Raw genomic sequence first — 23,438 nt, 5'->3', positions numbered from 1 at the left:
AGATGTTCACCAATTAAGTGCTTGAGTGTGTTCAACCATATCAACGTATCCAAAAGTCAAAAATGATGTTTTTTTCTGCTTGTCTTTGCAGGAGACAAAGGGCACCAGGAGGAAATAAGTCACAGCAACACACAGAGCATCAGCAAGGCACCTCCAAACACAACAAAGAGCACCAGAAACCCTCCCAGGGAGGTCAAGCACCCCACTCCTCAGGGCGGCCCAGCCACCACGGCTACAGCCAAAACCGGCGGTGGCACCATAGCCAGAAACATTCACCCAACGACAAAGAGGTGCACAGAAATGCCAAAGAGACTGAGAACCTGAAAATCGAGGATGCCTCTGTCTGTACTGTGCATATCCCTCTAGAGATGCACCGAAATAGCGATGCCACAGACAGGCAGTCCCCACAGTACATTCAGGATCCAGAAAGCAAACGGAAAGACAGCCTCCATGAACGGATAAATGAGAGGCCCAAAATTAACTTGTTACAGTCTTCCAAAGACAGGCTACGTAGGAGACTAAAAGAGAAGGTAACTGCCTTTCCCACCCACCCTGTGATCAGGCTGGATCATTGTTATGTAGAGCAAGCATGCAAAACCTCTTTCATCCCAAGGACTGGATTCAGTTTCGGAGAAGTTCTAGGGGTTGCATTTTACTGAAATGAGGAGCAAAGGGGTGAGACCAAAAACACTGGCCATTTCCGAGGTTTTACTGCCACCAGCTAAGCTTTCGGAGAGGCATTTCAGCCTTTTAGACTGGGTGGCAGGGAAACCATAGCAAAACTAGGAGACTACAGGGAAGTAGTGTGGATGTAGAATGGTTCCAGGAGGGCCAGATTCAGCCCCAGGTCCTTAGGTTCCCCATCCCTGGTGTAGTGATACACTTTTGTTACTTTTGTGGAATGAAGCAAGTAATGGGACAGTTAGTTGCAAGATCATATTTGCTTCTGGAATCTCCAACAAGAATCTCACCAATTCCTGACCCTCTTTTAATGTAGAAGTGGTTTGCACATTTTTCAAATTGTCCTTTGAAACTATGACAGCTAGAAAAACTTATTTTTCAGTGTGGACAGCCAAGATGGAAACCAGTGAATAAAGGGTAATGCCGCACAATGCAAAATAGTACAATAGCTGTGAGCTAAAACTACCTCTGAATGGCATGAATGGTTCTAAGCCACAATTTGGGATGTTTGCTTTAATAAAATGCAGTCGCCCCGTTCGTGGGGCAGACTGCTTTGCCGCTGTAGAGTGGCAAAACTACAAGCCCCAGAGTGCTCTGGGGCTTGCCCAGCTCCCGATTGGCTATTGGGGCCGGAAGGGGCGGCCCTTCCGGCCCGGGGACGCTCTGGGAGCCGGGCTTGCTGGTGCGGGGCTTCCAGTCCTCCAAGGCTGCCTATTGGTGGGCTCAGCCTTGGGGGCGGGGCCCCGCAATGTGACGCAGAGGGGAGAGGCCGAGCAGTATATATTGCTGCTCGGAGGCCTCTCCGCCTCAGTCAGCGCTTGGCTTTGAGCGGTTCGGAGCCAAGCTTGGAGGGGAGATAGCCTTGAGCTTCTCCCACCCGCCCACCGCTGTTTCAGGTGGTTTTTTGTCACAACTGTTTGGCAGCATAGGCCAGGATCTGAACGTTGGTGGTACTAGGGCTATGGAGTTCTGGTTTGGGAGTCACAAGGTACCCGGGGGCGATGAGTGAAGGCGTCTGGCCATTGCGGGGGCCAGAACGCAGGTGCGCCTCCCGGTGACTAGGGGCTTTGTGAATTGGGGAACGCAAGGCATGGTTTGCGCTCAAGCGGTGTTCCTTAGCCCCTAGGTCATCCCAAGCACCGGGTAGGGACCCGGCTTTGAATAATCAAACAACAACGGGTTGTTTGATTGCACAGATCCTGACCTTATGCTTTGTTCCAACCCTACCAATGGTTTAATAAAGTTGTGGCCTTTTCTCCCATGTCAGTGTTCTGTGGTTATTTTGACAAGCACATACAAGGCAAATCTTTTTTGTTGGTGGCACCAGGATTCATATCTGTATCAGTACTATTCTTTTGGTTTCCCACCCAGCCCTCAACTTGTATTAAACATGTCTGTAAACTGTACTTAAATCTACACTAGGGGGTAGTGTGTCTTGGAATAACTGAAATGTTGCTACTGCTTCTGCTGCTGCATCCGCTCTTTCTTCTTTGCTAGGAATCTCCTTTTGCTAGGTTGGCTTTTTCTGTCTTACCCTCTGTATGTGTTTTATGCCTATTATGTTATCAGTTTACTTTCCATAGGGGAGATTATATTGTATGCCACAATGGGTACTTTTAGTAGAAGAGTGGGATTTGGTGAGATCATTGTAGAAACTGCCTCTATCATCTGACATCTCTTTTGCCTTGGGATCGCTAATGCTTTAGGTGTCACTACAGTACAACCCATGTATTTGCAGGACTGGTACCCATGGTTTCATTTACCCACATCCAAAAAACATGTTCTCTCTAGGCATTTTCTAGGTCCTCCAGCGTGATTCTGTGGTATGCTTCCAGCAGAAGTTGATCATAGAGTCATGCTGGAGGACCTAGAAATGTCTAAAGAGGTGTTTTCTGTAGGAATCTCTAGATCAAGTGCAACTCTATGGTCAACTTCCTTTGGAAGTCATCCATTTCCACAGGGTTTGCTATTATCCACAGTTTCGCGGTAAGTCCTGGAATGTATCCCTGTGGATATAGGGATTGCATTGCATTGTATTTGCAGTTTGTCTTCTTACTCAGCAGGGCCAGTGTAATGTTCTATAAAGCCATGTTCTGTCACTAGGTGTCAGTCTGTGCTATTTGTTACTTTTTCCTATAAGCACTCACACTGTAACTCTGTCCCAAACAAAATGTATGTCCTCTGTGTCAGGGTCTAGGGAGGATGCTTGCTTAGGGAGACCTGGTGGCGCAGAGGTTAAATGCCTGTACTGAAGCCTCCCACAGCCACAAGGTTGTGAGTTCAATCCCAGCCACGGGCTCAGGGTCAACTCAGCCTGCATCCTTCCAAGGTTGCTAAAATGAGTACCCAGCTTGTTGGGGGCAACGAGCTTACATTTTTTAAACTACTTAGGGAGTGCTTATGTGGTATAGAAATTTGTTTGCTATTGCTTGTTAACTGCAGAGAATAACCCCATATATTTCTTGTACCATTTTACCTTGATACTTTAGCAGGAAAGTGAGTAGTGTTAGGCACGCAGTCTTGTCTCAAGTGCAAGAGTAGACTGACACAATTCAAGGGGAATCATCCCCATGATTCTGGTTGTTTACTACAGCTTTGTTTTTTACCCTAGCTACATAAAGTAGGCAGAAGTTCAGCAGTTATGGCTTTCCACAGCCTCTCAGTGTCTTTGTGGGGAAACTGAATCCCTTTGAATTTTGTCTGTTGTGTAGCAATAAAAATGCAGAGCCTTCCGCTCCCCCCAAAAATTGACTTTTTCCTTCAGGTTGTTGGTTTGAGACTCTGAGGCCTTTGCAGATGTTGCTTTGGAATAGGTCTGTCTTTATTTGCTATTGCTATTATTTTCTTGATCTTTTCTAGAAAATGTATTTTTACGTCCTTTTGATATTGTTTCTTCTTTGAAGCTAAGCAGTTCTGAGCCTTCTTACTACCTGGATGGCAGAATACCTATGACTCTAGTGGTAATTGTGTGACTTTTGCTCTTTTTAGTGGTTTTTATGGCTCCTTAGAGGGGTAAGAGCCAACAAAAATGTTAGGTCTCTTCCTAACCACTTCATGCATCTGATGAAAGGCTTAGACATAGGGTGAGTGACATTTGGCTTGGCAACAGTACATGTGAAAAGGATCTGCAGCAGCTAAAAAGCCAGTATGATCCTAGACTGCCTCAATAGGAATGAGGTGTCTAGATTAAGGGAAGTAATACTGTATATGCTCATGACATTGTTTTCCTTTGCTTCATCCTTTACATCCTTTGATACATGCCTCTAAGTTTTACTCTAGACTTATCCATGAGTCTTATCAAAAATCTCTAATTTTGGTTCCCAAACTTTCCCTCGATTTGTACATCAGGTCAACTTATAGTCGAGTGTATACGATAATACCACTCTATTCTGCTTTGGTGAGACCTCATCTGGAATACTGTGTCCAGTTCTGGCACCACACAGTTCAGGAAGGATGTTGACAAGCTGGAACGTGTCCAGTGGAGTGTGAAAGGTCTGAATATGGTGAAAGATCTGGAAACCATGCCCTAAGAGAAGCAGCTTAGAGAGCTGGGTATGTTTAGCCTGGAGAAGGGAAAGTTAGAGATGACATGATAGCCATGTTTAAATATTTGAAAGGATGCCATATTGAGGATGGAGCAAGCTTATTTTCTGCTGCTCCAGAGACTAGGACATGGAGCAATGGATTCAACCTACAGAAAAAGAGATTCCACTTCAGTGTTAGGAAGAACTTCCTGATGGTAAAGAGCTGTTCAACAGTTGAACATGCAGCCTTGGATAGTGGTGGAGTCTCCTTCTTAGGAGGTTTTTAAACAGACGCTGGATTGCTTTAATTGTGTCTTGCAGAATGGCAGGGGGCTGGACTGGCTGGCTCTTGTCGTTTCCAGCTCTAGGATTCTATGATGCCATGAAGTAGACTTAAGTCTATGAAAGCCTATGCTGCCAATTTCTTTTTCTCAATTAGTCTCAAAGACTAACATGGCTATGTCTTTGAATTCTACCAGCAGTATTCGGTTATAGGTCTTTTGTTAGAAGTCCTCTGTTTTTTCATAACATTACAGTTTCTAGAGTTCTTCAATGAAAGAGCCATAAAAATTCAACACTTTGAAATTTCCTCAGGTGCTATGGAAATGGGTTGGTGTGGGAGTGGCAGTACAGGTCTTGAAAATGTTACTTTGATGGATTGTAGTTCTGGAAAACCTCCTCCCCCAGCCAATATGGCCAGTTTTAATCCAAAAAAGTAATAGTTCCAAATTCTGAGTCTGTAGGGGCTAGTTAGAGAGAGAAACTATGTTGGAGGAGCCCGCAAAGCTTATAAACATCTAGCTGCATGTTCAGACCTTTCACTGCATACTTGATTTTTATTTTCTAGTATGGATGCATAGCTAACATAGATCTTGTTTTATGCTTCCTAACTATTATTGCTTGCTGCAAGATGCTGATCTGTGTTTTCTTCTTTCTTTCTTTTCCTTTTCTTTCCCCTCCACGTTTCCTTGCATAACAGATGCCTTGTCTTTCCCTTTTCACGGATCAGGACGAAGTGGCCGTGGAGTCTACCAACCCCGAAAGGAACAAAATGGACAAATTAATTGAAATTCTTAACAGTATGCGGAACAACAGCAGTGGGGTGGACTCCAAGCTCACCAACTTCATGGAGGAGGCCCAGAACTCCACCAACTCCGAGGAAATGCTCGGGGAGATTGTCAAAACCATTTACCAGAAGGCCGTGACGGACCGCAGCTTTGCCTCCACGGCCGCCAAGCTCTGTGACAAGATGGCACTCTTCATGGTGGAAGGCACCAAGTTCCGAAGCCTCCTTCTCAACATGCTACAGGTAACCAGATAAACTCAGCTGCTCCTGCTGCTGCTACTGCTGGCATGCCACTGCTTACAGAGATGTTTATCACACTATACTCTTAAAGTGCTACTATTCCACTTTGACTGCTCTAGCTGCCTCCTGTTGCATTTTGGGATTTGCAGTTTTAAGGAGGGGTATTTAGAATTCTCAGGCAGAGAAGTTCTCTGCCTGAGAATTCTAAATACCCCTCCTTAAAACTGCCAATCCCAGAATGCAACAGGAGGCAGCTAGAGGAGTCAAAGTGGAATAGTAGCACTTTAAGAGTATAGTGTGATAAACATCAGAGAGAGAAGTCCGTAAATTCTGACCATGCTTGAGCTGTCTCCCACATTCCACTCTCACCCAATGAATTTTAGAAAAATAAAAACATAAATGGGGAGGAGGCAGAAGCCAGCTTTGTGTTTGTTTACGGGAGCGTTTCATGGCTACCATGGACCGATATAATTTTACAGACGCTGTCTATCTCCAATTCTAATTTTAAAGACTGTCTTTAGCAAGCCCAAGGCATTGTTCGTCTACAATTGTATAAATGAGGAGGGGGTGGTTTTGAACTGGGAGCTGCCTTACTGGTGTTCAGGAAAGGGCAGTGGTTCTCAGACTCTAGTCTTCCAGATATTTGGGATTTCAACTCCCAGAAGCCCCACCTGGCATAACAGTGGAGAGGAATTTTGGGAGCTGAAGTCCAAAACATCTGGAAGAACAGAGTTAGAGGATCACTGCCCTATGTCATGCCTTCTTGCCACCTCCCAAAAAGGTGATTTCCCCCTTTTAAAACAAGACAACCATGCTTCATATACCCAGTATACAAAGAGATTTGTTTTTCCAAATGCCTCTTGAAAGCAGTATTCTGATTATAATCAATACATGTTGGGTAAACATGGGTTTTTTAATGGTGTTGTTAAAGGTAAAATGTCCCTTTTTTCACAGTAAATTAAGTGGTGGAGGAGTCTGGCCTTCAGTGGGTTTGGGAAGGACAATATGCTGCCACAGCCCCAGAAATTGCTATAAAGTCAATATCTTGTATATTGAAATATAATAATAAATTTTAAAAGAGAGTAAAAGGAAGAATGGGGAGGGAGTCTTTTAAAAATATGGAATTATGGTTCCCTTGTCTCAACTATTTCATGGTAGTAGAGGCAGCCAAGATGATTCTCTGCAGTCCTTTTAGGACAAAGGAAGCTAAGAAATAGGCCGAGGATAATACTGAGTCTTCCAATGGTTGCGTCTGTCATCTTTGTGAAAAGTTCTTCTAATATCTTGTAGATAAAAGGCATTAGCTGAAAGATGGTTTGGCCTGCACTTGCCACACATGTACACAGGACCCCACCTTGGTTTGCTGTCACTATTTAAATTTATTTGTGCAAACAGCTGGAGTCAGGGCCTAATTGCTGTGGATCGACTGGAGCAGTATAGTGTGTGGGTGGCTGCACTTGACAATTCCAGACAGAAACGGTTTGTGTCCTTGAGGGCTATTATTGATTTCTGTGGGTGGCTGGCTGATCAGGACTCGTGGTCTTTTATTTGAAAAAAAAATACAATGTTAGGAACCCAGGGAATGCAATGACAGCTACTGTTGTCAAATGTATGAAGGTACATGCAGAAAAGTTAAGCATGCATTGATGATATAAAGGAGCTACACTTACTAACAAACTGAATTTATGGAACACGTCAATCTGTTATGAAACTTCCTGCCTCCAGTGGGTAGGAATCAGACATCCTGCATGTCCAAAAACGCTCCTTTTATAGCCATTTTAATTTGACAGAGTGTGTCAAAAATGAGAACTGCTGCTTTTGAATAGTAGTTCTCTAGAGCAGGATGCTTGCTTTTTGGGATAGGGACGACTGGATCTAAAGAAGTGAGGTTCTGGTTTCAAAAAAAATGTGAAAAATTTGTGGAAGTGGGGAGATAACAGCCTTCAGCAAGTACCTGAGGAACAAAATAGTATTCCAGAATTGCCAAAATTTCACATTCTCTCAATTTATCAGCTGCTGCAAAAAAAAAAAAAAAAGGAAGTGTTTGAAGAACGTCAAAGCCTTCTGTAAATGCCAAAATGATTTATCTGGTTGTTTTTGGAAACAGAATGCTGTATGCCAGTTTGTTTGTTTTTGTGAAGTATCTCTTGCCTTTCTGCAAAAACTCAGACTCATGCTCAAGGTGGGAAAACAGGTATATATAAAACACAGAAAGCTATAATATTAGAGTACAAGTAGAATTATCATATTAAAATTGAACCAGATTTTTAAAAATCAGTTTTAAAAATACATCATCTAGGCCAGATTATCAATGACTCAGTGGCTAAGGGTCCCAATCCTGAAGGTTAAAGTTGTAGCTTACTTCCTCTTCTTTCCCACTTATTTCCTAAATCTCCTGATTCTTCTATTCATCATCAATATATTGTATGTTACTTGAATAATTAAGTAAACTCCCATGGGATCAGGCTGTTAAGTTTCATAAAGATGGCTTGGATAAAAATGGGTTCAGAAATGAAGATTTTTGTGCTGTTATTATCCGTTGTATTTTGTATTTTATTTATTTGTATAGAGGATTTCACACATGGATACAAAGAGAGCCCAATTTTGGAACCAATCTGGGGCCCCAACTACCTTAATTCAGCTTTGATCATTGGTCATTTGAAAAACGTACAGCTTCATTCATTTAAAGTAGTCTGCTTCATTCTAATGTTTGGCTGTGTGTGTTGACAAGCCAGTTCCTCTGGCCACGCACTTCTTCCCCTTTGCTGATCTGGAAATAGGAAAGCAAACTTCTCAGGCAAACATAAAGTTCAGAGTGTAGTCATGCTTGTTGGGAAAATCGGGGAGATATAGTCCAAAAAAGTAACTTCTCCAAATTCTGGAAACCAATGCAAAGAGAAGATATATAGCATATGGAAGCTTTTGGAAAGGGACGTCCCTGTGACTTCTTGAGACAGCCCCTTCCCACTATGCTCCGTAACTAGGAAGAAGAGAAGAATTCTTGCACATATATTGAGTTCTTAGATTAGCATTCTCTCTCCCAGTCTCTCTCTTGTACAATATGCGTATTTACTTGCTCTGCAACAACAGATGGCTATAGTAATGTGATAGAAGAGACAGTTAAAGTGGATTAAAAAACTGATTTAGACTTAGCTTCCAACTTTTCCTTCTGACAGCTATAGAGAAAATGCCAATTCTTCTTTTCTCCTCTTCATGTATATTTATGTCTTGTAAAGTTATAATTGACAACCAGCGTGATGCAGTGGTTTGATTCCAGGATACACAGTTTTGAATCCCCACTCAGCTGCGGTTACTTACTGGGTGACTTTGGGCAAATCATACTCTCTCAGCCTCACTGAAGGGCCATGGTAGATCTCTTCTGATGAAATTTGGAAAGAAAAACCCATGACATTAGGGTCACCATACACCAGAAATTATTGTTATTGTGTGCCTTCAATCATATGTTTCCAACTTATGGTGACCCTAAGGTGACCCTATTATGGAGGTTTCTTGGCAAGATTTGTTCAGAGGAGGTTTGCCACTGCGTTCCCCTGAGTTTGAGAGAATGTGATTTGCCCAGTGGGTTTCATGGCCAAGCTGGGAATCAAACCCTGGTCTCCAGGTACTATGCCATGCTCTCTCCCTTAAAGGTATACAAGACCAACACAAAGTTAGTAGTGGACCAAGCAGACTAGAATCTGTTCTGGTACTGACTGCATTAGCTTGTTCCTTTCTGTTTTATATAGGTGCAAATGCCTTTGGACTAATTTATTCTTAGTATTATCCAGCAACTGAGCCCCGGGGTCCAAATGGGGTGATGCTATGACTACAGTCCTCAGCTTGTGAAATTTTCTAGAGGGCAACATGAAATGCACAGGTATAGGATGGGCGACACCTGGCTGAATGAAACTATGTGTGAAAGGGATCTGGGAGTTCAAGTAGACCACAAGTTGAACATGAGTCAACAGTGCGACACGGCAGCTAAAAAAGCCAATGCAATTTTAGGCTGCATCAATAAAAGTATAGTGTCTAGATCAAGGGAAGTAATAGTGCCACTATATTCTGCTCTGGTCAGGCCCCACCTGGAATATTGTGTGCAGTTCTGGGTGCCACAAAGGATGTGGAGAAACTGGAGCATGTCCAAAGGAGAGCAACTAAAATGGTGAAGGGTCTGGAAGCCATGCCCTACTGGGAACGACTAAGGGAGCTGGGGATGTTCAGCATGGAGAAGAGTTGGCTAAGAGATGATATGATAGCCCTGTTTAAATATTTGAAGGGATGTCATATTGAGGAGGGAGCAAGCTTGTTTTCTGCTGCTCCAGAGACTAGGACCCGGAACAATGGATGCAAGCTACAGCAAAAGAGATTCCACCTCAACATTAGGAAGAACTTCCTGACAGTAAGGGCTGTCCGACAGTGAAACACACTCCCTCGGAGTGTAGTCGAGTCTCCTTCCTTGGAGGTCTTTAAACAGAGGCTGGATGGCCATCTGTCGGGGATGCTTTGATTTGGATTTCCTGCATAGCAGGGGGTTGGACTGGATGGCCCATGTGGTCTCTTCCAATTCTATTATTCTATGAGTAATCTGCCAGGTCCATGTCTGGCAAGCTTACCGGGATAGCATGCAGAGTGCCTAGGTGCCCTCCAACGTGTCAGGATGTGGATGGATCCATCCCCTGGGATGTCTGGGTCAACGTGACATCTTGTGAATCCACCAACTGTACTGCTTCTGGAAATATTTGCTGCAACTCAGTTGCACAGATGTTGTGGGGATTTCACTAGATCCAAGTTAAGCCTTTTGTAAATTTCAGGGTATTAAAATAAAACATTGAATACTTTTTTAAAAAAACTTGTGAGAACATTTGTCAGTTTTATGTAAAGAAGAGGTGTGCCACTTGTTCGAAATATACTTGTTTCCTGCATGAAAAATGACATGTATTTCTGCTGAAAATAATTCTCCAGAACATTTGATTAAGAGCTAATGCTGGGAGAAAAGCACACAGAAATCTCACTGCTGCTTTATTATTCCTGGCGGGAAACAAATAAGCAAACAAAAAAATTAAATATTTGTTCCATCTCTAGCACTGACACCTGATGACCAAACCAGTAAAATATTTATGATCTTCCTATTTTGGGCAGGTGGATGTATGAGCTAAAGTCATCCTCTGCTGTGGTATTGTTGCACTGTTGCGGGGAGATTATATGGACATGGGGGGTGTACATCTTGATGTGGCGACGGGAGGTGATGCTGGGTTAAGCGGGGCTCGTATTGGAGAAGTGTGGGGCAGGGGGAGATATAGCGGTAGGAGAGTGGAATCATATCGGAAGGGAAGGCGAGATTGATGCATAATATCTATCTCTCCTTCCATCCACTCTCCTAACCAAAGAGATCTGAGGGTCAGTCCAACTGTACCACAAACCCTGTCTCTGCTCCCGTACAATGCCAGGTCTGTTAGGAACAAGACCCACATTATATACGATCTAATAGATGATAAGAGCTGTGACCTGGCTTGCATCACTGAGACCTGGCTTGGGCCTGAAAATGAAGCAGTGTGGGCTCAGGCCCTTCCAGCCGGGTACTCAGTCAAGGACCAGATCAGGTTAGGTGGGCAGGGAGGGGGGGTGTTGCCTTGATCCATAAGAACACCCTTTCCTTGACCAGGAACCATGTCCGGAAGACTGACTTCATTGAGTGTATTTACCTGACCCTGAAGGCCAGGGACAGTCTGTTTTTTTTACAATTTATAAATTATATAAATTATAATTACAGTGCTTTAGAAATAAAGTTTAATAATAATAATAATAATGTGGGGATTCTGTTGGGCTACCGACCACCCCGTGCACTAGCAGACTCCCTGACCAAGCTGACACAGCTGGTCTCGGAGCTGGTGCTGGAGTCCCCTAGGCTTCTGGTCCTGGGGGACCTCAACATCCCCTTCGAGGCCGGCCATGGTCCAACTGGTGCGGCTCGGGAGTTCATGGCTACCATGACTGCCATGGGCCTGTCCCAATTGGTCTCAGGGCATACGCATTCTGCTGGTAATACGGTCGATGTCATCTTTTGTACGGACATGGAGACTCCGTGGGCAGAGGTTACCAATATCTCTGCCGTCATTGACGGATCATTTCTTGGTCGAGGCCAGTATCAAGGCTTCTACCCAGATCCCTCCCGGGGGTGGTGGACCTATTAGGATGGTCCACCCTCGAAGGCTGATGGAACCCAAAAGGTTCCAAGAAGCCCTAGAGGGGTATATGATTGGCACTGATGGCGATTCTGTTGATGCCCTGACTAACACCTGGGATATAGATCTCTCCAGGGCTATACACACTGTCACTCCCAAGCATCCTTTCCGGCCTGCTTCCAATAAAAAGCCCTGGTACACGGAAGATCTCAGGGAAAGGAAGCGGGCTGTGCAACGACTAGAGTGCAACTGGCAAAGACATCATCACTTAGCCGACAAGACACTCCTGGACTCTCCTTTGAAGGCCTACAGAGTGGCAATAAGTGCAGCAAAGAATTCGTTCTATGCTGCACGTATTGCGTCTGCAGAGTCGCATCCGGCAGAGCTGTTCAGGGTAGTGAGGGAGCTTACCCAACTGCCTCCCCCCCCCCCCCCCCCGAACCCTATTTTGGAATCATCCAAAGCCTGCTGCGATGTGTTTAACAACTTCTTCATGGATAAAATCTCTCGGATAAGGGCTGATCTCGACGCCAGTATTAGTTCAGAATCTAGAGTAGAGGCGTCCAGAGCTTCCATGGACTCTATTGTACTGGATCATTTTGAGTCTGTAAGTACCGAGGATGTGGACAAGATTCTTTGTAGCGTTAGGAAGACGACGTGCTCTCTCGATCTTTGCCCTTCATGGCTGGCAGCTCAGGGGGGAATGGCAGTGACAGAGATGTTACGCCGGATTATTAATTCATCTTTCAGGGAAGGGCAGTTTCCATCGAGTTTGAAAGTGGCCGTTGTAAAACCTTTATTAAAAAAGCCCTCCCTAGACCCCCTAATTCGGAATAATTATCGGCCTGTCTCGCTGCTGCCGTTTTTAGGGAAGGTGATTGAGAGGGCGGTTGCCTTCCAGCTTCAAGGGATCTTGGAGGAGACGGATTTTCTGGACCCATTTCAAACCGGTTTCCGGGCGGGCTATGGAGTTGAGACTGCCATGGTCGCCCTGGTCGATGATCTCCGTCTGGGCATGGACAGGGGTAGCGTGTCCCTGTTAGTGCTTTTGGACATCTCTGCGGCCTTCGATACCATTGACCATGGTATCCTTCTGGAATGCCTGAGAGAGTTGGGTATCGGGGGCACTGCGCTCCAGTGGTTCCATTCCTACCTCTCGGGTAGATTCCAGATGATGCAGCTGGGGGACTGTCGCTCCGACAAGAGGACCCTTACATCTGGTGTCCCTCAGGGAGCAATTTTGTCCCACATGCTATTTAATATTTACATGAAGCCGCTGGGAGAGATCATCCGGAGACACGGGGCACGGTGTTATCAGTACGCTGGTGACACCCAAATATGCTTCTCTGTGCCTCTGACTGATGCAGTGACCAGGGATGGCATCTCTCCTCTAAACGCCTGTCTGGAGTCGGTAAACAGGGGGAAAACAGACTCAGCTTGAATCCAGAGAAAACGGAAGTACTCGTGATAGGTTCCTCGTGCCCGGGGATGGATATTTGTCCACTGTCCTGAATGGGGTCACGCTCCCCTTGAAGGACTCAGTTCACAGTTTGGAGGTGCTTCTGGACTCGTCGCTCCACCTTACATCTCAGGTGGATGCGGCGGTCAGGAGCACCTGTTATCAGCTTCAGCTGATACGCCAGCTGCAACCCTACCTGGGCCGGGGGGCCCTTGAAACAGTGGTACATGCTCTGGTAACCTCTCGGTTGGATTTCTGCAATGCGCTCTACATGGGGCAACCCTTGTACCAAACTCGGAAGCTACAATTGGTTCAGAATATGGCAGCGAGGCTGGTCACTGGATGTTCCAGGACCAGCCATATAACACCTATATTGAAAGATCTACATTGGCTGCCTATTCGCTTCCGGGCGCAATACAAGGTGTTGGTAATGACCTATAAAGCCCTAAATGGCTTGGGCCCAGGGTACTTGGAGGACCGCCTCTCCCCATACAGTCCGCCCCGCAATCACAGATCGGGCGAAAAATATCTATTAATAGTTCCCAAGGCAAGGTTTGTGTCTTCGTCACAAAGGGCATTTTCCATCGTGGCCCCTCAGACCTGGAACTCTTTGCCCGATGAGCTCCGCTCAGCAACCTCTCTAGATCTTTTTAGGAAGAATCTGAAGACTTTTCTTTTCCGTCAAGCCTTCCCCCATGTGCCGTGATGTTATTCTCTCTCTCCCCTGTGCATTTTGATCAATCCAGCTAATTTGTTATATAGGTTTTTAATTGGTTTTAGATTGAATGATTGTATGGATTGTTTTTAGAATTTTTGTATTGTTTTTAAATGGTATGGGTGGGTTTTTGTATTGTTGGGCTATGGGTTGTCACTTTGTATTGGTTTTGTTGGTGTTTTTGTAAACCGCTGTGATCTGCAAGGAATAGTGGTCTAGAAATAAAATTTCATTCATTCATTCATTCAAAGCATACCACTATGCATCTGATGCCAAGTGGTAGGAGGTAACTGTCATCCGCCTACTACATTATTTGCTAATTTTTTAGTAAGGAATAAAGGTTTAAATCAGCCAGTGACACTTCTGTCACCTGAAAGAATAGCCAGCCAGACTTCCTTTCTTACTAAGATTGCAGAACAGTGTCTCTCCAGTATTCAGCATCTCCAGTTAAAAGCATCTCAAGCATTAGTAAGGGCTAGAAATGATCTCAACTTAAGGCAAAGCTTGGTAGGGGGGATTTTTTTGGACTACAACTCCTACTAGGCCCATCACCCCCAAACTTTCAAAACTTAACACCATACATGTAGCTATGCTATCTAAAAGATTCTGGGAAATATCATCCCCCAAAATGTAACTTTCACAAGTTATTGTCCTTGGAGAACTGCCACTAGTCCAGGCACACAATATGGGGCCACATGGAAGTTGTTGTTTTAAAAAGAAAAAAAAAAAAGAAAAGAAAAGCTTCACATGGCATTCACAAGACATGTCCCCTGGAAGAGCCATCTTTCCCGTCCTCAAAATGTGAGGATTTTCAGTCGTTACTGTGAGTGTACCCACTGCCCTACAGCTTTCAGAAAGTTTCAAATAACTAATTCTTCTGTCTCCCAGTCAAAGAACCCAGGGAACTGTAGCTCTTATTATTGACTGGTTTGTCCAGTACAAATTCTCAGTACTTTCCCCTAAATACAAAATCTCATGGGTTTTTGAAGCCATTATCTCTTAGATTAGTAGAATCACGGAATCGTAGATATGGAAGAGATCACAAGGGCCATCCAGTCCAATCCCCTGCCATGCAGAAAAACACAATCAAAGCATTCCCTGAGAGATGGCGATCCAACCTCTGTTTAAAAACCTTCGAAGAAGGAGATTCCACCACACTTTGAGGGAGTGTGTTCCACTGTCGAACAGCCCTTATTGTCAGGAAGTTCCTCCTCGTGTTGAGGTGGAATCTCTTTTCCTGTAGTTTGCATCCATTGTTCTGTTTCCTGTTCTCTAGAGCAGCAGAGTACAAGCTTGCTCCATCCTCAATGTGACACCCCTTCAAGTACTTAAACAAGGCTATCATATCACCTCTTAACCATCTCTTTTGCAGATCAAACATATATAGTTTCTTAAGTCGCTCCTCATAAGGCATAGTTTCTAGACTCTTCACAATTTTGGTCACCCTTCTTTGGACACGCTCCAGCTTGTCAACATCCTTTTTGAATTGTGGTGCCCAGAATTAGACACTGTATTCCAGATGAGACATGACTTTACTTCCCTGTAATGGCAAGTATTTTAGGGTCATGCAACCTAGTGACCTCCAGATGTTTTGGACACTTTAAATCCCATCATCCCCGCCTACTGGCTACTTTAGCTGTGGCTTCTAGAAGTCATTGTGCAAAATATCTGGAAGGCAGCATTCTTTCAAACATACAATGGGCATTCCACATTCACTGGGTTAGGGCCCCAGGACCTTGTGAAAGTGAGGAAAAGCAAATTAGAAAAACACTTTTCTTTTTTTACCTGAGAGAACACCTCTCTAGGACTCTCTAGGTCCTCCAGCATAACTCCATGGCGAAGGTGACCATAAATTTTACAAATGCCTAGAGGAGTGTTTTCTGTATGAATCTCTAGGTCCTCCAGCCTGATTCTATGGTCAACATCCAGCAGAGTCACACTGGAGCACATAGAGGTTCCTAGAGGGATCATGTCCATTAAATCCATGAATAATCAAATCTGCAAAAGTCAAAGCTGCAAATGTGGAGGACTCACTGTATGGTGTAGATCAGGGGTCGGCAACCTCCGGCCCGTGGGCCGGATGCGGCCCGCGGAGGCCTGCCCACCGGCCCCTGGCTGCTGTTGCCGCCGCGGCCGCCCATCACAGCTTTTCGCCGCTCTGGGCGCCGCCATTTTGGGCGGCAAAATGGCGGCGAAGTCTCGCGCGACCTTCCCCGCCATTTGGGGCGAAAAAATGGCGGCACCCATAGCGGCCTCTGGGGCTATGGGCGCCACCATTTTTCCGCCCAAAATGGCGGCAAAGTCTCGCGCGACCTCAGGGGAGGTAGCGCGAGACTTCACCGCCCAAAATGGCAGTGCCCAGAGTGGCGAAAAGCTGTGGCGGGCGGCCGCGGCGGCGGGCCTCTAGGAGGCCCGCTGCCGTCACTGGGGCCCTCCAGGAGGGCTCCGAGGGCAGCAGGGGGCCTCTGGGGGGCCTGTTGCCGTCGCTGGGGCCCTCCAGGAGGGCTCCGAGGGCGGCAGGGGGCCTCTGGGGGGGCCTTTGCCGTCTCTGGGGCCCTCCAGGAGGGCTCTGAGGGCAGCAGGGGGGCCTCTGGGGGGCCCTTTGCTGTCTCTGGGGCCCTCCAGGAGGGCTCCGAGGGCGGCAGGGGGCCTCTGGGGGGCCCTTTGCCATCGCTGGGGCCCTCCAGGAGGGCTCCGAGGGCGGCAGGGGGCCTCTGGGAGGCCCTTTGCCGTCGCTGGGGCCCTCCAGGAGGGCTCCGACGATGGCAGGGGGCCTCTGGGAGGCCCGGTGCCGTCGCTGGGGCCCTCCAGGGGGCCCTCCAGCGCTGGTGGCCCCCACCAGCTTTTTTGCCGGTCTCTGACAGGGCCTGGGGCCCCGTCAGGGGCCAGCAAAGATGGGGAGGCCTGGCCCCCGGAGGATGGAAGCTCCACCCCCGGCATGCGGCCCGCCCCTGGAGGGTGGAAGCTCCATCCCCGGCTTCGGCCCCCCAGTCGCCTGAGGGACAGCAACCCGGCCCCCGGCTCAAAAAGGTTGCCTACCCCGGTGTAGATGTTCTGATAGGAAGCAGAGTCGAGGCATAATGAATGTATTTGACAAAGACTTTTTAAATAACATTTATTCTGGACTTGACATTCAGCTCTGTTTTCCTTTTACCACACCTGCAGCCGTGAAAGCCATGTGGTGCAGTAGGTGAAGAGAGGATGCTGAGTCTTTGTTCAGGGAAATCACCATTTCTCCTAGTGAAACTACCCTTCCAGTGCTGTTGTGAATCTGAAATGGGACCAGGGGCTTTTCCTAGCATGCCACAACACCCGAGGTGAAGTGGCAGTTAAACATTTATAAGTAACATGTCTCAGGCTTTAGGACAGGGAATGGGGAAACTGTGGCCCTTTGAGATGTTGTACTCTGTCTCCTATCAGCTCCAGCCAGCATGTCCAGTGGTCAGGATTGATGGACATCATAGACTACATTCAGTTGGAGTCATTCTTTTGCTTTAAAGCATTGGTCAAAAATGGGGTAATGCACCCCAGACACCATGAAGCAAAAGTTATTCCTGTGTTCACCACAGTTGCCCACTCTAGCTTTACAGGGAATGTAGATTGCAAAGAAGGAGCTCTCTTAATAGCATTTGAAGAGAGGATGCAAAACAGAGTGGTGTCATGGCATCAAAAGTGTCACCTGCTTCCCAGATGAACCTGATAAAGTAACAGGTCATGAGTGTGAGAGATCTCTGTGGAATTCAGGGTAGCAAGGGTTACGTTCACACCTCCTTCTCAAGGCCCATACAGTTTGGGATTAAGGGGACAGGGGCTAAACCCAGGATAAATCTGCTACGAAGCCCTGGACATGTATTATCCCAAAGGGTGAAGGACCTTGTTAGCCTGATGTTGCCCGGCTGTACAAGGGTGTGATAAATAGGGATAAACATCTTCCCTCATTACTGCTAAAGCCTCTGAATCCTCCTCCAGCCATTGATCAGCAGCTGTAGGCCAAAACCCCTCACATATGGGCAGAACAGATGTTCATGTTTTTAAGAATATGCCTGTGGTCCTGTTTGGTTTACTTTGAAGGATAAATGGTTGCAAACTGATATCCCAATGCTTTAGGCAGGCTGGCAGAAATATCTAACCAAGCTTCAGCTGAGGTTCTGATGGCATTTGAGCAAGGACAGGGAGCCCCAAGGGCTAAATTCAATTCATGGGTGAAGCAGATGCAAAAAGATGGGACCCAAAAGTACCAGCATATTTAAATTGTTCAGCAAGTAATTTAGCTTTGGCAGTGACTTAAGGTATACTCTGCACTGCAGAAATAAAGCAGCTTGACATGGCTTTAATTGTCATGACACCATCCTATGAAATCCTGGGATTTGTAGTTTGTTGTAGCACCAGAGCTCCCTGACAGAGAAGGCTAAATATCTCACAAAACTACAAACTCCAGAATTCTGTAGCATTGAGCCATGCCAGTTAAAGCAGTGTCAAACTGCATTATTTCTGCAGTACAGATTAGACCTAAGTCTCTAGAGAGGCATTATAACCTTTTAGAAATGGAAATGTTAAAAACAAAACAAGGTAACCACCAAATGATGCAACCATGGATAATAATTAAAAAGTGTGATTATCTGGGGAATTTCAGGGGGTGAGACTATGACCGTAGGAGGTTTGAATTTATCCTAGGGCTCACAATCCTGGCTGAGATGACGCACCTGGCTGAGACAATGCATTGCTTGCCAGAGATCCATGTTGTGCCCCCTCTCTGTATTGAACACCATCCACCAACTAGGTATCCCGACACACGCAATGACAACTAAAACCAGTTCTGGCTCTGCTATTAAGCAGAGTGAGTTAGTCACCTCAGGTGGAAGATGAAGTGCCCCAGCATCCCTCAGAGCTGGAGGTGGTTCTCTTTTTCATTTGTTCTTTTTCTGTATCATCATCATCATCATTATCATTTACATTAGAGAATTTTAGAAAATAAATTTTAGATAATTTTAAAAAATAATGTTGGACGTATAGCAAAGTACAGTATCATCCAAAACCCACAGAACAGTGATACCTTTACTGAGCCAACCAAAATGCACATTATATATGTTGCAAGGTTTTAATCCCGTTTTTAGATGATTTAATTGTTTTAAATTTTATTGTGAATTATTATTATTATTTAATGTTTTTGTCTGTGAGTCGCTTTGAGTTCCTTCTAGAAGAAAGGCAGCATACAAATTAAATGTGTTAAAATCATACAGCAGAAAGAAGAGGAAGGGATTGACAATGTTAGTCATAGCCCTCCATAGAATTTTAGAAGATGTAATAACAACAACAAACAACAGCAGCCTATCAGGCTTTGAAACTACCCAGTGGACTTGGCCTGTTCATCTAAGAGCATTTGCAAGCTTGGCTTCCCTTTTTAAAAAAGAGAGAATGAGAAACCTATGGTTATGAAAGTTGAAAGATGTTCCCCCTGGGAGGTTTCTGCGGCCATTGTTCTAAATAGCACTTACGTTGGTCCCAAGGGTGCTATGGGGAGGGGCAGTGGCGGGGTAGGATGTTCATTGCCTTGCCTTGCAGGCTCTGGGTATGTAACATAAGTTAAACTATTCCTCTGTTGAAATCTGCCTGCTCTTTATAGCCAAGAGGTGTCTGCTTCTGAAGTATGCATAGCAAAGTATATTATTAGAGCGAACTTCACTGGGAGTGTAATTGAACACTTCTCTCCTTAGTAACCGTTCCCAACAACACATCAAACAGAAGTATGTCATACCTTTCAGGGGAGAAAAGGCAGAGGAGTAGGAAGAGAAGCACCCAAAACTGGCGGATCTGTACACAGAGCAATGTTGCCAGTCTGTTGCAAAAGTGAGGGACAGAGACATACCTAAAATCAGTTAAAATCAATACAGTCATCTTCATTTACAAGGATCTCACCAGAACACCAAAATGAGTAAACTGAGGCTATCATACTATGGACCTACCATGAGACAACTTGACTCAATGGAAATGACTATGAAGCTTTGCAAAGTGGAAGGCAAGAGGAAAAGAGCAAGATGGCATTACAGGCAGATTAAATTTAGGAATATTTTGTCCTACCGTTGGCCTCCATATCCATGGAATCCTTATCCACAGATTCAGCCATCCACTGCTTTGAAAATATTTTTAAAATATATACATTTTAAATTGTACCAAAGCCCAGCGGAGATGGAAGGCTCACTGTACAAAAATAATAGTAATACAGTTCTACTTCAGCTGTTGTGGCCGCATCTTAAAGAATCTTGAGGATTAGAGTTTGGTGAGGCATTACAGCTCTCTGGAAGAGAATGCCCCTCTGTAATCTACACATCCCAGATTCTGTAACATAGAGCCACAGCAGTTTAAGTGGAATCATGCCACTATGATTGGATAATGTGGAAGGGCCTTCATTTATGGAAACTACAGCACTTAGCTTGCAAGAATTGAGCAAGAAAGGGAATAACAGTGAGCCTTACAGACCTGTCATTTATAGGAATGCCATAAAAGCTGACTTGATGGCAAATACAGATTGAGTCTCCCGTATCCAAAATGTATGGGACTACATGTTTTTGATTTTTGGAGATTTTTTTCCCCGATTTTAGAATATTTGTATATACATAATGAGCTATCTTGGAGAGGAGACCCAGGTTTACACACAAAATTCATGTATGTTTCATATACACCTGTTTGTTGTTGTTGTTGTTGTTGTTGTTGTGTGCCTTCAAGTCATTTCCGATTTATGGCTACCATAAGGTGAACCTATCATGGGGTTTTCTTGGCAAGATTAGTTCATAGGAGGTTGCTGTTGCCTTCCCTGGGGTTGAGAGCATGTGATTTGCCCAAGGCCACCCACAGGGTTTCATGGCCGAACTGGAAATCGAACCCTGATCTATAAAGTCATCGTCCTATATTGAAACCACTACACTATGCTGGCTGTTTTATTACTGCATCTGAAAAGCAAAATGTTAATACCTTAAAATTTATGAACAATCAATGTAACACAATTTTGATGTAGTGCCCAAGGTTAAAAACCAAATATTACCCTTCTCCAGAACTTGGGGAAATTACTTTTTTGGGGTTCTACACTGATCATGGAGATTGCGGGATTTGAAGAGTAACAGTGCAAACAAGATAACCTTTCCAAGCTCCTCTTTTCTACTGTGATTTAACATGGGGCACAGTTCACTAGGAAGTTTTGCCATGCAAGTCCTGTAGAAATGAAAAGGAGAGAAGGAGATACTCATTGGCTTTCTGCCTCAGGTGTTTAAGCCATTTTTGATCAGGCCTTCCTGTGTAGTTTTCACCAAGCACTCACATCCTGTGGGTATGAATACAGTCTTTTAAAAAACAAAACAAAACATCATAATGTAGAAACCGATTGGCTTCATTAAAGCAGACAGGCGAACAAGCACATTTAACTTCGAAGTGTAGGGTTTACAGCTTCCTTCCCTCTGAGTGATATATGTGTCAAGGGCTTTATGGCTTATGATTTGTGTTCTATCCAAGGGGAGGAGGGTGAGCGGTATTGTTTCTCCATCGTTTATCAAGGTCTGATGAGTTATTTTGGTGAATGAACAGTTATCTCCTGTAACAGACTTGAGAATGACTCCCTTGAGGATTGTGTGTAGATGACTGGCTTGCAGTTGAATTGATTAGTCTATTGATAATAAATGAAAAGCCAACAGTTGCAGAATGCTTTTCATCTGCGGATCTCGCAGGAGCTTACAAAAAGGAGCATACATTCTTAGCTTGACTATCTAGGAAGCAACCTTATATCGAGTGTGACCATTGGTTAGTTTAGTTTATCCTGGTATTATTGATTGGCAGCAGCTGCCCTAGCCCCAACTAGAGATGTTAGAGATTGAACCTGGGACTTTCTGTATGTAAAAGCAGGCACTTCGCGCATGAGTTTTAGCATCTCCCTATATTGCATGTTGACAGTCCTGTGAGAGATGTCAAAATGACTTCCTTATGGCTGTATTTGCTGCTGTTCCAGAGCCTGGAAAGTTTAATTTTGGGGCTGCCAGAATCTCCCAGCCATGTGCTGACATTTGTAGTCCAAAAGAGTAAGTTCTTTCCCAAGTAAATCAAGGTTATCTTCCTAACTGAGTTTGGACGTCAGAGTGAATGCAGAAATAATGTCACTGCTGTGTTTCCAGAGGAGAGCGACCAAAATGATGAAAAGCCTGGAAACCATGCCCCATGAGGAGCGACATAGAGAGCTGGGTATATTTAGCCTGGAGAAGAGGGGGTCGAGATGATATGAGAGCCCTGTTTAACTATTTGAAAGGATGTTGTACTGAAGATGGAGCAAAATTGTTTTCTGCAGCTCCAGATAATGAGTTCAAAAAGGATCAGTGGGTTCAAACTATAGAAAAAGAGATTCCATCTCAACATTAGGAAGAACTTACTGATAGTAAGAGCTGTTTGACAGTGGAACACACTCCTTCAGAGTGTGGGGAAGTCTTCTTTGGAAGTTTTCAAACGGAGGCTGGATGACCATCTGTTGGAGGTACTTTGGTTGTATACCCTTGCATGGCAGAATGAGATTGGACTGGGTGGTCTTTGAGGTGTCTTCCAACTCTATGATTCTATGCAGATCACTGTTGTCTGTATTGTGTCAAGCAGAGTTAAGAAATCTAGATTCCTTAAACTGGGATTCCACACAAGGTTCCCCAGATGTTGTTGGGTTTAAGTTCCCAGAAGCGCCAGCCAACATAGCCAATATTTAGGGATTTGAGAGCTGTAATCCAACATGACCTTTTAGGAACCTCTGCCCTCTGTGGAGTATAATTTGCCTGCACTCTTCATAGAGCCAGCAGTAAGTCCAAACTATCTTCCAGTTGTAAGATTATTTCCCAGCTTTCGCAAATGGTTTTTTATGTTCATTGGGTTGCGATGCGAAATCATCCTGAGTTGAGAGATCGTCTTCCAAAGCTAGTGTTGTCAGACTGAAAGCTTGAGAGCTCTCCTGTACCTTTAATAGTCATGTAGAAGTTTCAGCAGGAGTTAGTTTTCTTTTCTACACAACCATTAAAGATACAGGAGATCTTTCCAGTTCTCATTCTGGCAACCCTAATCAAAGCTCACCTGACTTTGAAATCACTATTCTATCTTCTTCCATTTCTTCAGCACCCCATACATTTGTAAAATGGGAGTACTAGTGGTTCTTCTTGCAACGCTGTTGTAAGGCAGGAGTTGGTCTTATAGATTCAGGAGGGCCATACACACCATCCGGTTGCATGTTGCAGAGAAAAACATCCCTTCATGGGTTTCATGAAAAAATTATTTAAAATTATTCTGGAAAAGCTCTCCATTCCCAGTTGCCAGGGAAGCACTTTCCATATGTGTGAAGAGGTCTCTGTCCTGTTTTAGGCCTTGGGAAAACCTTTTTGATAACAGGGAAATGGCTGGAAGTCACTTCCAGTTTGGGGAAAAGGCCCCCTGCCCCAGGGATCTGTTCCCTGTGCTTTGCTACACAGCTTTGCACTTTGGAGTGTTGCACACATACATTCGTCCTTATGGGATCTTTTCATCAAAGACGAGAACTTGTTAGAATTGCCTTGCTGGACAT

General features: G+C 44.9%; 1 protein-coding gene across 5 annotated transcripts in view; it reads left to right on the top strand.

The window, feature by feature from the left end:
- CTIF (cap binding complex dependent translation initiation factor) overlaps positions 1–23,438 on the top strand; it is a 234,598-nt gene that overhangs the window by 158,459 nt on the left and 52,701 nt on the right. For 3 of the 5 annotated variants that reach the window (XM_089497558.1, XM_089497576.1, XM_089497550.1), the window contains 2 exons: positions 92–530; positions 5,185–5,514. In XM_089497558.1, coding sequence (XP_089353684.1) covers positions 92–530; positions 5,185–5,514 — 769 coding nt within the window. The remainder of the gene's footprint in view (positions 1–91; positions 531–5,184; positions 5,515–23,438) is intronic. The other 2 variants (XM_089497584.1, XM_089497568.1) reach the window with 1 other exon arrangement.

Source organism: Sceloporus occidentalis, unplaced genomic scaffold, assembly GCF_023333645.1.
Source record: "Sceloporus occidentalis isolate IW3139 unplaced genomic scaffold, rSceOcc1.0.p SCAF_1, whole genome shotgun sequence".
In the NCBI taxonomy this organism is placed as follows: Eukaryota; Metazoa; Chordata; class Lepidosauria; order Squamata; family Phrynosomatidae; genus Sceloporus; species Sceloporus occidentalis.
The sequence above is the reverse complement of the archived record's forward strand: the minus strand, read 5'-3'. Positions and strand labels throughout refer to the sequence as shown.